Raw genomic sequence first — 12,420 nt, forward strand, 5'->3', positions numbered from 1 at the left:
CTGTACAGTAACATGCTTTACATGACGTCAGATCTCTGGGTCTGCGCTTCACAGCGCTGTATGGGTTTTGACTGACAACCATTCTGAACTTGAGCATTGCGCGCAACAAGAAGTTGTCCCCATCCCTCCTGCTAATTGGGCTACTTTTGCACATTTGTTCTTGTCTGAGTGAGGGAAATGCTGTAAATCAAAAGGAGTCGATGTGTTTCTGAAAGATGAGACGTTAAGGATTAGAATAAATACTGCGTTGATGTCATACAAGCAAACCATACACCCATGAGTCGATGTTTACCTCACATCTCCATATTTGAAGACGGTATCAACGTTTACGATCGCTATGTTTGATCCACAGTTACAAGAATGACATGCATTATTCCCATGCGTTGTCCTGAACAGAATGAGCCTGTGTTTGTCGTATTGTGAAGAAAATTTTCCGTGGAACACGCACTTGAATGCACTCCATTCTATGCACACCAACGTTACAATCTGTTTGTCTGAAGTGCTTTTTGAAAACCTAACACTGTAAAATCGTATTTTATAACTTAGCTAGTCATGTTGGCAATAGAATATGCTTTCAAATGATGCCCACCTGACCCAGATGTAGATTTATAATGGAATGTTTTTGGAATGCGTAAAAAAAGGTTTGGACTGTGGCCTAAACTGATCTTAAAGGAAGTCCTGGACTGTGGCCTAGACTGATCTTAAAGGATGTCCTGTACTGTGGCCTAAACTGATCTTAAAGGAAGTCCTGGACTGTGGCCTAAACTGATCTTAAAGGAAGTCCTGGACTGTGGCCTAGACTGATCTTAAAGGAAGTCCTGGACCATTGAGAGGAAACAAACTGGCAGTGGAGACAACTGGCTGACGCTCGTCGGATGTTGCAGGGCTTGTAAACTATTACGAACTACAAAGGGAATCCCAGCCGCAAGTTGCCCAGTGACACAAGCATAACAGACGAGCTAAATTACTTCTATGCGCGCTTCGAGGCAAGCAACACGGAAGCATGCATGAGAGCACCAGCTGTTCCGGACGACTGTGTGATCACGCTCACCATAGCCGATGTGAGTAAGACCTTTAGGTCAACATTCACAAGGCCACAGAGCCAGACGGATTATCAGGACGTGTAATCTGAGCATGCGCTGACCAACTGGCAAGTGTCTTCACTGACATTTTCAACCTGTCCCTGACTGAGTCTGTAATACCTACAGTGCCAGTCAAGAGTTTGGACACACCTACTCATTCCAGTTTTTTTTAAATATTTTTACTATTTTCTACATTGTAGAATAATAGTGAAGACATCAAAACTATGAAATAATCATGTAATCATGTAGTAACCAAACAAGTGTTAAACAAATCAAAATATATTTTATATTTAAGATTCTTCAAAGTAGCCACACTTTGCCTTGATGACAGCTTTGCACAATCTTGTGCTTCCAAAGTTTTGACTGGTACTGTACATGTTTCAAGGAGACCACCATAGTCCCTGAACATCAAGGTAACCTGCCTAAATGACTACCGACCTGTAGTACTGACGTCTGTAGTCATGAAGTGCTTTGAAAGGCTGATCATGGCTCACATCAACACCATCATCCCATAAACCGTATCCCACTCCAATTTGCATACCGCCCCCAACAGATCCACAGAAATAGCTATCTCTATTGCACTCAACACTGCCCTTTCCCACCTGGACAAAAGGAACACCTATGTGAGATTGCTGTTCTTTGACTACAGTTCAGCGTTCAACACAATAGTGCTAGGACAACAACCTCTCCCTCAACATGATCAAGACAATGGAGATGATCGTGGACTACAGGAAAAGGAGGGCCGAGCACACCCCCATTCTCATCGACGGGGCTGTAGTGGAGCAGGTTGAGAGCTTCAAGTTCCTTGGTGTCCACATCACCAACAACCTATCATGGTCCAAACACACCAAGACAGTCCGACCACAAGGCACTACAGAGGGTAGTGCGTACGGCCCAGTACATCACTGGGGCCAAGCTTCCTGCCATCCAGGACCTCTTTACCAGGTGGTGTCAGAGGAAGGCCCTACAAATTGCCAAAGACTCCAGCCACTCTTGTCATAGACTGTTCTCTCTGCTGCCGCACAGCAAGCGGTACAATAGCGCCACGTTTAGGTCCAAAAGTCTTCTGAACAGCTTCTACCCCCAAGAAATAAGACTGTTGAACAGCTAATAAAATGACTACCTGGACTATTTGCATTGACCCCCCCCCCCTTTTTTTTTACGCTTCTGCTACTCACTGTTTATTATCTATTATCTATGCATAGTCACTTTACCCCTACCTACATGTACATATTACCTCAATTACCTCAACTAACCTGTACCCCCGCACATTGACTCAGTACCTGTACCCCCTGTAAATAGCCTCATTATTGTTATTTTATTGTTGCTCTTTTATTTTTTACTTTAGTTTATTTAGTAAATCTTTTTCCTTAACTCTTATTTTTCTTTAAACTGCATTGTTGGTTAAGGGCTTGTAAGCAAGCATTTCACGGTAAGGTCTACACCTGTCGTATTCGACGCAAATAACATTTTAAAAAAGTTAAAATACCTCTCTTGTGAAGTAGTGACTTGCGACATACGCCTAGCTTCCTGAAACAGATTACAAATTAGATGCGATTCAGTCATTATATTAGGCTACTGTAGCATAGGCTATGCTGCAGCAAATGTAGGCCTACAAGAAAAAAAGTTACCATGATGAGATGATAGGTCTACATGCATTGTGAACTGCGCTCCATACTGAGATGATCTGTCCCCACCCTGAGCATTGATGATTGATCATGCAGAGAGAAGAGAGAAGGCCGTAGAGAAGCCAGATTTCGCATATAATTTAACAGTTCCATTTCCCGTCATTTTGTTCATATAAATAATATATTATAATTTAACGGTTTCTTGCAGTTATTTATCCCGGGAAAAGTGGTTTTGGTCTGTAAATCTCAGTAACCAGGTTCCCGCCATTCAACCCTAGTCCTTGTGTAGAAAGCGACAATCTGGGATTCGTTATTCAGCAAAACTCCAACCCCAAATATTAGGAATTGAAATAACCGTTGAACATATTCTCAGATGCCAGATTGGACTTTAAGGACAGAGTAATGAATAACAATCTGTTCAAGACTCTGACAGCACTTCGAGCTCTACCAGCTCTACCATCATGTGATTACTCTTTGGAGTTGCTGTTTATCAGCCTCAGTTTGCAGCTGGCTGTGTTTGTTATTTCACACTGTTGAAAGTGAGGACTGCCTTAATCGTATGTGAACTGTTTTATTGGCACTTCAAAAACATTCAGAGAGAAATTGTTTTGGAGATAAGAGCCCCTTTCATTGCAATGAACTGAGTTAACCCTAACTACCTTTCTGTAATGTCATGTCCACTTAATCCATCATCTTTCTATCAAATCCCCTAAATCCTTGTGAAAGATGGATCGCCCCACAAAAAAAGAGGAATAGAGAGCGATTGATAGTCTGGAATAGTAGAGAAAAAAAGGATGACCTTGCAGAGATGTCTGGGTAACCCTGCAGAGAGGGCTGGGTCAACCCACAGAGATGTCTGGGTAACCCTGCAGAGAGGGCTGGGTCAACCCACAGAGATGTCTGGGTAACCCTGCAGAGAGGGCTGGGTCAACCCACAGAGATGTCTGGGTAACCCTGCAGAGAGGGCTGGGTCAACCCACAGAGAGATTCAAATGTCAAACAAGGACCTCATTAGGTGACCTGTGGCAGCTGGCAGGAAATGGCTTCAAAGGTCACAGGGTCAAAGATCATGTCACATGAGTAGGTAGGTATAAGTTGCCCTTAACCACTGATACAGGGTCAGATGTTTCCTCACACCACTAATATTTAAGGTTAGGATTGGGGAGAGGAGGATCTAGAATCTGTTAAAGGAAACAAACATAAGGTTAAATAACCTCACAGATAAGCTAAACAACAACAACAACAACAACAACAGAGCCAGTTTATGGACTACTAGCGTTCTAAGTCACAGAAGGTTTTCTGAAGGCTTGTGATGTATACTTTTTTTTTAAAGGCACACTATTTGTGCACTGCTGTTTTCAAATGTACAATCTGATTAGTACATCAGGAGGTATCTCAGAGCACACACACACACACACACACACACACACACACACACACACACACACACACACACACACACACACAACACACACGCACAACACACACTGCTGTTCCCAAATGTACAATCTGATTAGTACATCAGGGGGTATCTCAGAGCACACACACACAAACACACACACACACACACACCCACAGAAGACACACGCAACACAGACACACAACACACACGCAACACACACGCACACAACACACACGCACACAACACACACTGCTGTTTCAAACATGCTTTGATTTACTGTACAGCTTCATGGGAACTGTGTGGGGTGAGGAGTTGGAAGCTTGATCAGATGTATATTTTATATACAGTATCTTTGATATACAGTATCATTTATATATATATACAGTATATTTTATATACAGTATCTTTTATATACAGTATATTTTATATACAGTATCTTTTATATACAGGACATTTTATATACAGTATCTTATATATACAGTATATTTTTGTCAATGCTCACTTCATGCCCTCTGATGGAGGCTGTAAAGCTGCTTAAAAAATAAAAATAAACATTCAACATCCGTTGTCCTCCTCCAGGAGAGGCTAAATCTAAGTATGTGGTTATTGCGGTTTCCAATGTGAGCGTGCATGGCAGGGCAGTTTAAAGGCCATGCTGCATAGAGCCAGCTGCTAAGTCGTCCTTACATCAAGAGCAGCTTGCCACTGGTCATCATTCCCCTTGACAGCACATGACCACAAGGATGATATGGGAATACTATAAGGTGTGTGTGTGTGTCTGTGTGCGTTTGTGCACGTGTGTGTTTGTCCATTTGCACAATAGTGAAAGGTGTAATTCATAATTGTAATAATTGGCGTAATTTTGATTTTTACAATTGTTTGTCTTTTTTGTGTGTGTTTTTGGTCTGAAATGTTTTGCTTCTATTCCAAGGGGACAGGAAATGCCTTCAGGGCTTATTTACCTAGTGAGGTAGTTTTTTTCCACCATGGCTCATGCGTGTGTGGGTGAATGTTTAAAGTATGTGGACACCTGCTCGTCGAACATCTGATTCCAAAATCAATCATGGGCATTAATATGGAGTTGGTCCCCCCCTTTGCTGCTATAACAGCCTCCACTCTTCTGGCTTTCCACTAGATGTTGGAACATTGCTGTGGAGACTTGCTTCCATTCAGTCACAAGAGCATTAGTGAGGTCGGGCACTGATGTTGGGCGATTAGGCCTGGCTCGCAGTCGGCGTTCCAATTCATCCCAAAGGTGTTTGATGGGGTTGAGGTCAGGGCTCTGTGCAGGCCAGTCAAGTTCTTCCACACGAACTCGACACATTTTCTGTATAGACCTCGCTTTGTGCACGGGGGCATTGTCATGCTGAACAGGAAAGGCCTTCCCCAAACTGTTGCCACAAAGTTGGAAGCACAGAATTGTCTAGAATGTCATTGTATGCTTTAGTGTTAAGATTTCCCTTCACTGGAACTAAGGGGCCTAACCCGACCCATGATAAAAACATCCCCAGACCATTATTCCTTCTCCACCAAACTTTACAGTTTGCACTATGCATTGGGGCAGGTAGCGTTCTCCTGGCATCCGCCAAACCCAGATGGTGAAGCGTGATTCATCACTCCAGAGAACTGCTCCAGAGTCCAAGCCGACGCTTGGCATTGTGCATGGTGATCTTATGCTTGTGTGCGGCTGCTCAGCCATGGAAACCCATTTAATGAAGCTCCAGACGAACAGTTCTTGTGCTGACGTTGCTTCCAGAGGCAGTTTAGAACTGGGTAGTGAGTGTTGCAACCGAGGACAGACGATTTTTACTCGCTACGTGCTTCAGCACCCTGCGGTCCCATTCTATGAGCTTGTGTGGCCTACCACTTCGCGGCTGAGCCGTTGTTGCTCCTAGTGTCACGCCCTGACTTATATAACTCTAGTTAGTTTGGTCAGGGTGTGCATGTTTAGTTCTAGGTTGTTGTATATCTATGTTTAGCGTCTAGTTGTTATACGTCTGTGTTTGGCCGGGTATGATTCCCAATCAGAGGCAGCAGTCGCTCGTTGTCTCTGATTGGGGATCATACTTAAGTAGCCTGGTTGCAGTCCTTGTTTGTGGGATCTTGTTCCGTGCAGGCTGGTTGTTGTATAGCCCATAGGACTTTCACGTCACGTTACGTGGTTTTGTTGTTTTGTATGTTTACTCTAGATAATAAACATGTACGCTTTTCACGCTGCTCCTTGGTCCGACCCATCTCTCAACGTGCGTGACACCTAGATGATTCCACTTCACAATAACAGCACTTACAGTTGACCGGGGCAGCTCTAGCAGGGCAGAAATCTGACAAACTGACTTGTTGGAAAGGTGGCATCCTATGACTGTGCCATGTTGAAAGTCAATGAGCTCTTCAGTATGGGCCATTCTACTGCCAATGTTTGTCTATAGAGGATGCATGGCTGTGTGCTCGATTTGATACACCTGTCAGCAACGGGTGTGGCTGAAATAGCTAAATCCACTAATTTTAAGAGCCATGTAGTGTACCTCAATCGTCAGCAGTCAGTCCAGTTTTATTCCTTCAGAACTGATACATAGATCATACACAGGATACTCTGTATACAAACACATAAAACATACTCCCTCACTAATTTCTTAAAGGCCAATGCTTTTCAGGTGGCGGTAATTAGTGTCATTGACTTGATAAAGTGTGATTTCATCCCTTTTTCCACAGCACATACCATTCTTATTATACTTACTATAATATTCTTATTACATTTGACATTTTTAGTCATTTAGCAGACGCTTATCCAGAGCGACTTACAGTTAGTGAGTGCAGTTTTCATATTACAGCACATACCATTATTATTTCCTGTCAGAGAGAGGCAGAAGTGGGCCAGTACTCAGTTCAACAGCAGCTGTTTTGGCATCGCCTGCACACTGAGAAATTACAATTCCTACTTCCTACTTCCTCTCGTCTTTTGCCTTCTCTTCTCCCTCTTCCCTCTGTTTCAATTCTACTGGATTTAGTTGCTTTATCAGTATTACAGGTCTGTGTTGCTGAAAAATCATGATATTCACTATACCAAAATGTCCAAAAACGTTTGAATAACTTACAGTGCATTAAATGTTAACCATTGTACATGATATACTGCACCCCTCATCCTGTTCTGCCAGTCACCTTGTGTTAAAGGTCCCCACATCACTGGGTCGCTTCTCTTTTCAGTTCACTGCAGCTAGCGACTGGGACGAGCTGCAAAAAACACTCAAACTGGACAGTTTTATCTCCATCTCTTCATTCAAAGACTCAATCATGGACACTCTTACTGACAGTTGTGGCTGCTTCGCATTATGTATTGTTGTCTCTACCTTCCTGCCCTTTGTGCTGTTGTCTGTGCCCAATAATGTTTGTACCATGTCTTGTGTTGCTACCATGTTGTGCTGCTGCCATGTTGTGTTGCTACCGTGTTGTTGTCATGTTGTGTTGCTATCATGCTGTGTTGTCATGTGTTGCTGTCATGCTGTGGTGTTGTCTTAGGTCTCTCTTTATGTAGTGTTGTGGTGTCTCTCTTGACGTGATGTGTGTTTTGTCTTATATTTTTATTTCTAATCCCAGCCCCCGTCCCCGCAGGAGGCCTTTTGCCTCTTGGTAGGCTGTCATTGTAAATAAGAATTTGTTCTTAATTGACTTGCCTAGTTAAATCAAAATACTGTACAGTGTTATTCACCTCTTTGTAACCACCCCCTCCCCATGTCTTTCTCTCCCCAGACGTCATACACACGCAGGGCCCTCTGGACGGCAGCCCCTACGCTAAAGTCCGCAAGAAGGAGTCCATCGAGGGCGCGGTCACTGCCAACGGCCTCCTGCCCGCCGCCACCGAACACGTCCTTCCCACGGTCGACCACGGCCTGTCGGTGAGCAGCGACTCCGGCAACTCCACGGCCTCCATTAAGACTGACCGCACTGATGAGCCAGCCCCGACAGCAGCAGTCCTCCAGGCAGCCCCCCCAGTGAGCCAGCCGCCAGCGGCCCAGGAAGAGACCCTGGTCTCGGGCACGGTCCTGGCCGTCCAGCCCATCAGTCCCCAGGAGAAGCAGGAGCTGGAGCAGCTGCTCAGTGGCCTGGAGGGCCCCATGCATTGCCAGGGCTACCTGTCGGGCGGAGGGATGGGGATAGGGGGAGGGGGACTACTTCACCTGGTGCCCGCCCAAGTTCACGTGAATGGCCACAACAGCAGCATGGACAGAGAAACAGATATTCTGGATGACGAGGTGGAACTGCCCACCAGTCAGGAGGGTAACAGCGTGGATAGCCTGGGCACTCTGTCATCCCTGGAAGGGAGAGCCACGCCAGCAGACCTCTATTACCAGACTGAGACCGTTATCAACGGGCAGGACAAGGTTCCCTATCTGGAGAGGAGCATCCCAGATGGGCCCCCGGAAAATGTTGCCTTCAATGTCGCAATAGGCTTACATGATGTGGCTGCACAGGTTCCCATCACCTTGGTGCAAAGCCTCTGCTCAGCTCAGGATGGGACAGGTGAGTCAGTTCCCCCGGCGAGCGATTACATTATCAGCCAGAATGGAAACCTGTATCGCTCACAGTCATTCGGTGCAGAGCAGAATCCCCTCCCCCGAGCGCCAGCACGCACCACCAGCAGTCGTAACGCCGTCCAACGTGGGCTCAACGTGTGGCAGCAATATGGCGTCCCAGAAGAGCCGGTGATGGACGGGGTGTATTTTGGCTCTCCTCCTCCCTCCATGCCTCTACAGAGCCACCACAGCATGCCCCAGTACCCCCACCAGCAGACTGCCTCACAGCAGGAGATTGAGCAGTCCATTGAGGCCCTCAACCTGCTGATGATGGAACTGGACCCCGGCCGCCCATTGGGGCAGGTGCCGAAGTCCCAGAGTACCCCGGGGGAGAACAAGGTGGTGGTGACCACGCAACCGTCCTTCTCCCAGACCCAGGCAAGACCCTCCTACCAGGCTGACTCAGCTATCTCGGGAAGCCCTGCGTCCAGCCTAGCCCAGGTCACGCTGAGGTCCTCCCCCTTCCAGCCGTCCACGTCACCAGAGCCCTCTGCCATCCAGAGACCAGCAGCTATCTACCAGCCTAGTCCCCCTGTAGCCCCCGTGCCAGGCTTCCCCACTGAACCTTCCAGCCAAGGGGCAGCCAGGACCAGCTCTCCCACCCAGGTCCCCACTAGCGGGGGCCTGCTGCAGCTGAAACCCGTCAACATGTACCCCGCCAGCACAATGTCCCTGTCCCTGTCCCCGGAGCTCCAGGAGCCCCAACAGAGCCGCAGTGCCACCTCCTCATCTCCCAAGCCGAGAGATGCAGAGCCTGATGAAGTGCTCCATGTGGAGGGCCTGGTAGCCCAGTGTGTGGCAGGTAAGACTGCAGAGATCATGTGTTGTCATTGGCATATAGGTGTGATTTCATATACAAAGGAAACAGGAAGGTGATATTCAAGTTGAGGACACATTAGCGTGTTAAAAGAGATAAACAAAAAACTGTCATTAATATGTATGAAACACTAACAGAGAACATTACACTTTCTTTCCTTTTCACTTTTTTTTTTTTTCTGCACAAAGAGATGAACAGAAAACATCTCTCGGTACAACATGTATCTGTAAAAACCCCAGAGTAACATTCCCAGAGTAACCCTCAGAATATCCAATGGGAGGTCAGCTTGACTTTTCCTGTCTGGAAGCTCTGTCTTCTTGATGCACCGCGTTAGTGTTGATATGAGTCCTGTGAGGTCACAATGAAGCCATTGTACAAACAATGCTACGGCTCAGTGCTACGGCTCTTAATAAGCCACACATTGACAAGGGTAAACTGTCAGTGACATAATGTAACCATTTTTATGTATTTTGTCTGGGTGGCCAACCCTTTTCCAGGAGAACAGCCCATGTTCGGAGCAAGTTCGCTGTCTTAACCGAACACAGTTCTGCAGTGTGGAAACCTGCCGTAAAACCAACACAGACTAGTGACACGGAAACGAATTGCTAACCTGTGAAGGGACAGCTCTGATTCAACTGTAAGACAGAGACTGTTACAGTAATGGAGTTGAATAGAATAGAATAGAATAGAAAGCATTAATGCAGCTTCTTGATTCTGAAATGATGAGTGTCAGTGAAACACCATTATGGCCAGACAGTGATAGTATTATGGTGGTTTTATACACAGGTCTAATCAAACTTTATTTATAGTGCATTCGAAATTGCAACACACTTTACTGTAAAATTAGGTAAATGAAGGAGAGAATGTTCAGTTATCACACAGCCACTTTGTTTCTCTGGTTGGACGGCTCAAAGACACTGATAGTAGACTTTCCTTATGACATCATTTCGTTTTCAGGGTATACAGTGAGGGGAAAAAAGTATTTGATCCCCTGCGGATTTTGTACGTTTGCCCACTGACAAAGAAATGATCAGTCTATAATTTTAATGGTAGGTTTATTTGAACAGTGAGAGACAGAATAACAACAAAAAAATCCAGAAAAACGCATGTCAAAAATGTTATAAATTGATTTGCATTTTAATGAGGGAAATAAGTATTTCACCCCCTCTCAATCAGAAAGATTTCTGGCTCCCAGGTGTCTTTTATACAGGTAACGAGCTGAGGTTAGGAGCACAGTGCTCCTAACCTCAGCTCGTTACCTGTATAAAAGACACCTGTCCACAGAAGCAATCAATCAATCAGATTCCAAACTCTCCACCATGGCCAAGACCAAAGAGCTCTCCAAGGATGTCAGGGACAAGATTGTAGACCTACACAAGGCTGGAATGGGCTACAAGACCATCGCCAAGCAGCTTGGTGAGAAGGTGAAAACAGTTGGTGCGATTGTTCGCAAATGGAAGAAACACAAAATAACTGTCAATCTCCCTCGGCCTGGGGCTCCATGCAAGATCTCACCTCGTGGAGTTGCTATGATCATGAGTACGGTGAGGAATCAGCCCAGAACTACACAGGAGGATCTTGTCAATGATCTCAAGGCAGCTGGGACCATAGTCACCAAGAAAACAATTGGTAACACACTATGCCGTGAAGGACTGAAATCCTGCAGCGCCTGCAAGGTCCCCCTGCTCAAGAAAGCACATATACAGGGTTATCTGAAGTTTGCCAATGAACATCTGAATGATTCAGAGGAGAACTGGGTGAAAGTGTTGTAGTCAGATGAGACCAAAATCGAGCTCTTTGGCATCAACTCATCTCGCCATGTTTGGAGGAGGAGGAATGCTGCCTATGACCCCAAGAGCACCATCCCCACCGTCAAACATGGAGGTGGAAACATTATGCTTTGGGGGTGTTTTTCTGCTAAGGGAACAGGACAACTTCATCGCATCAATGGGACGATGGACGGGGCCATGTACCGTCAAATCTTGGGTGAGAACCTCCTTCCCTCAGCCAGGGCATTGAAAATGGGTCGTGGATGGGTATTCCAGCATGACAATGACCCAAAACACACGGCCAAGGCAACAAAGGAGTGGCTCAAGAAGAATCACATTATGGTCCTGGAGTGGCCTAGCCAGTCTCCAGACCTTAATCCCATAGAAAATCTGTGGAGGGAGCTGAAGGTTCGAGTTGCCAAACGTCAGCCTCAAAACCTTAATGACTTGGAGAAGATCTGCAAAGAGGAGTGGAACAAAATCCCTCCTGAAATGTGTGCAAACCTGGTGGCCAACGACAAGAAACATCTGACCTCTGTGATTGCCAACAAGGGTTTTGCCACCAAGTACTAAGTCATGTTTTGCAGAGGGGTCAAATACTTATTTCCCTCATTAAAATGCAAATCAATGTATAAAACATTTTTACATGTGTTTTTCTGGATTTTTTTTGTTGTTATTCTTTCTCTCACTGTTCAAATACACCTACCATTGAAATTATAGACTGATCATGTCTTTGTCAGTGGGCAAACGTACAAAATCAGCAGGGGATCAAATACTTTTTTCCCCTCACTGTACAAGCCCACTTCGTCCACATGGACAGGCAGATGTCCACTGAAACAAATGTGACACGTCCACTTGTTGGTTATATTACTGACAGATTCACTGATACTCACTGATCATGTCAGTAATTTTTCTCATAGATGTTTGACATTTCTGTCATATTATGATTGTAATTCTGTACGTTTTTATTAACTAGCAAATAACTTTTCTTTGAATGTTTTTTCCTTTCTGTGGACCATCTCTTCATCTCTCTACCTCTCCCTCATTCTCCCTCCTCTTCATCATCTTCCTCCTCCTCATTCTTCTGACGACTCCAATTATACCCCTGCTCTAACCAGAGTACTCGGCCCGAATGCAAGGCCGACTCGCGTCTC

At 45.5% G+C, this 12,420-nt stretch overlaps 1 protein-coding gene across 1 annotated transcript in view; it reads left to right on the plus strand.

Moving 5' to 3' along the window:
• The window catches only part of LOC311120219 (tensin-1-like), a 92,250-nt gene that overhangs the window by 52,812 nt on the left and 27,018 nt on the right, over positions 1 to 12,420 (plus strand). Inside the window, exon 8 of the mRNA XM_084194831.1 lies at positions 7,857 to 9,482. Within this exon, the coding sequence (XP_084050957.1) occupies positions 7,857 to 9,482 (1,626 nt within the window). The remainder of the gene's footprint in view (positions 1 to 7,856; positions 9,483 to 12,420) is intronic.

The sequence above is a fragment of the Coregonus lavaretus genome (genome assembly GCF_964263955.1).
Source record: "Coregonus lavaretus genome assembly, contig: HAP1_SCAFFOLD_1681, whole genome shotgun sequence".
NCBI classification, from domain to species: domain Eukaryota; kingdom Metazoa; phylum Chordata; class Actinopteri; order Salmoniformes; family Salmonidae; genus Coregonus; species Coregonus lavaretus.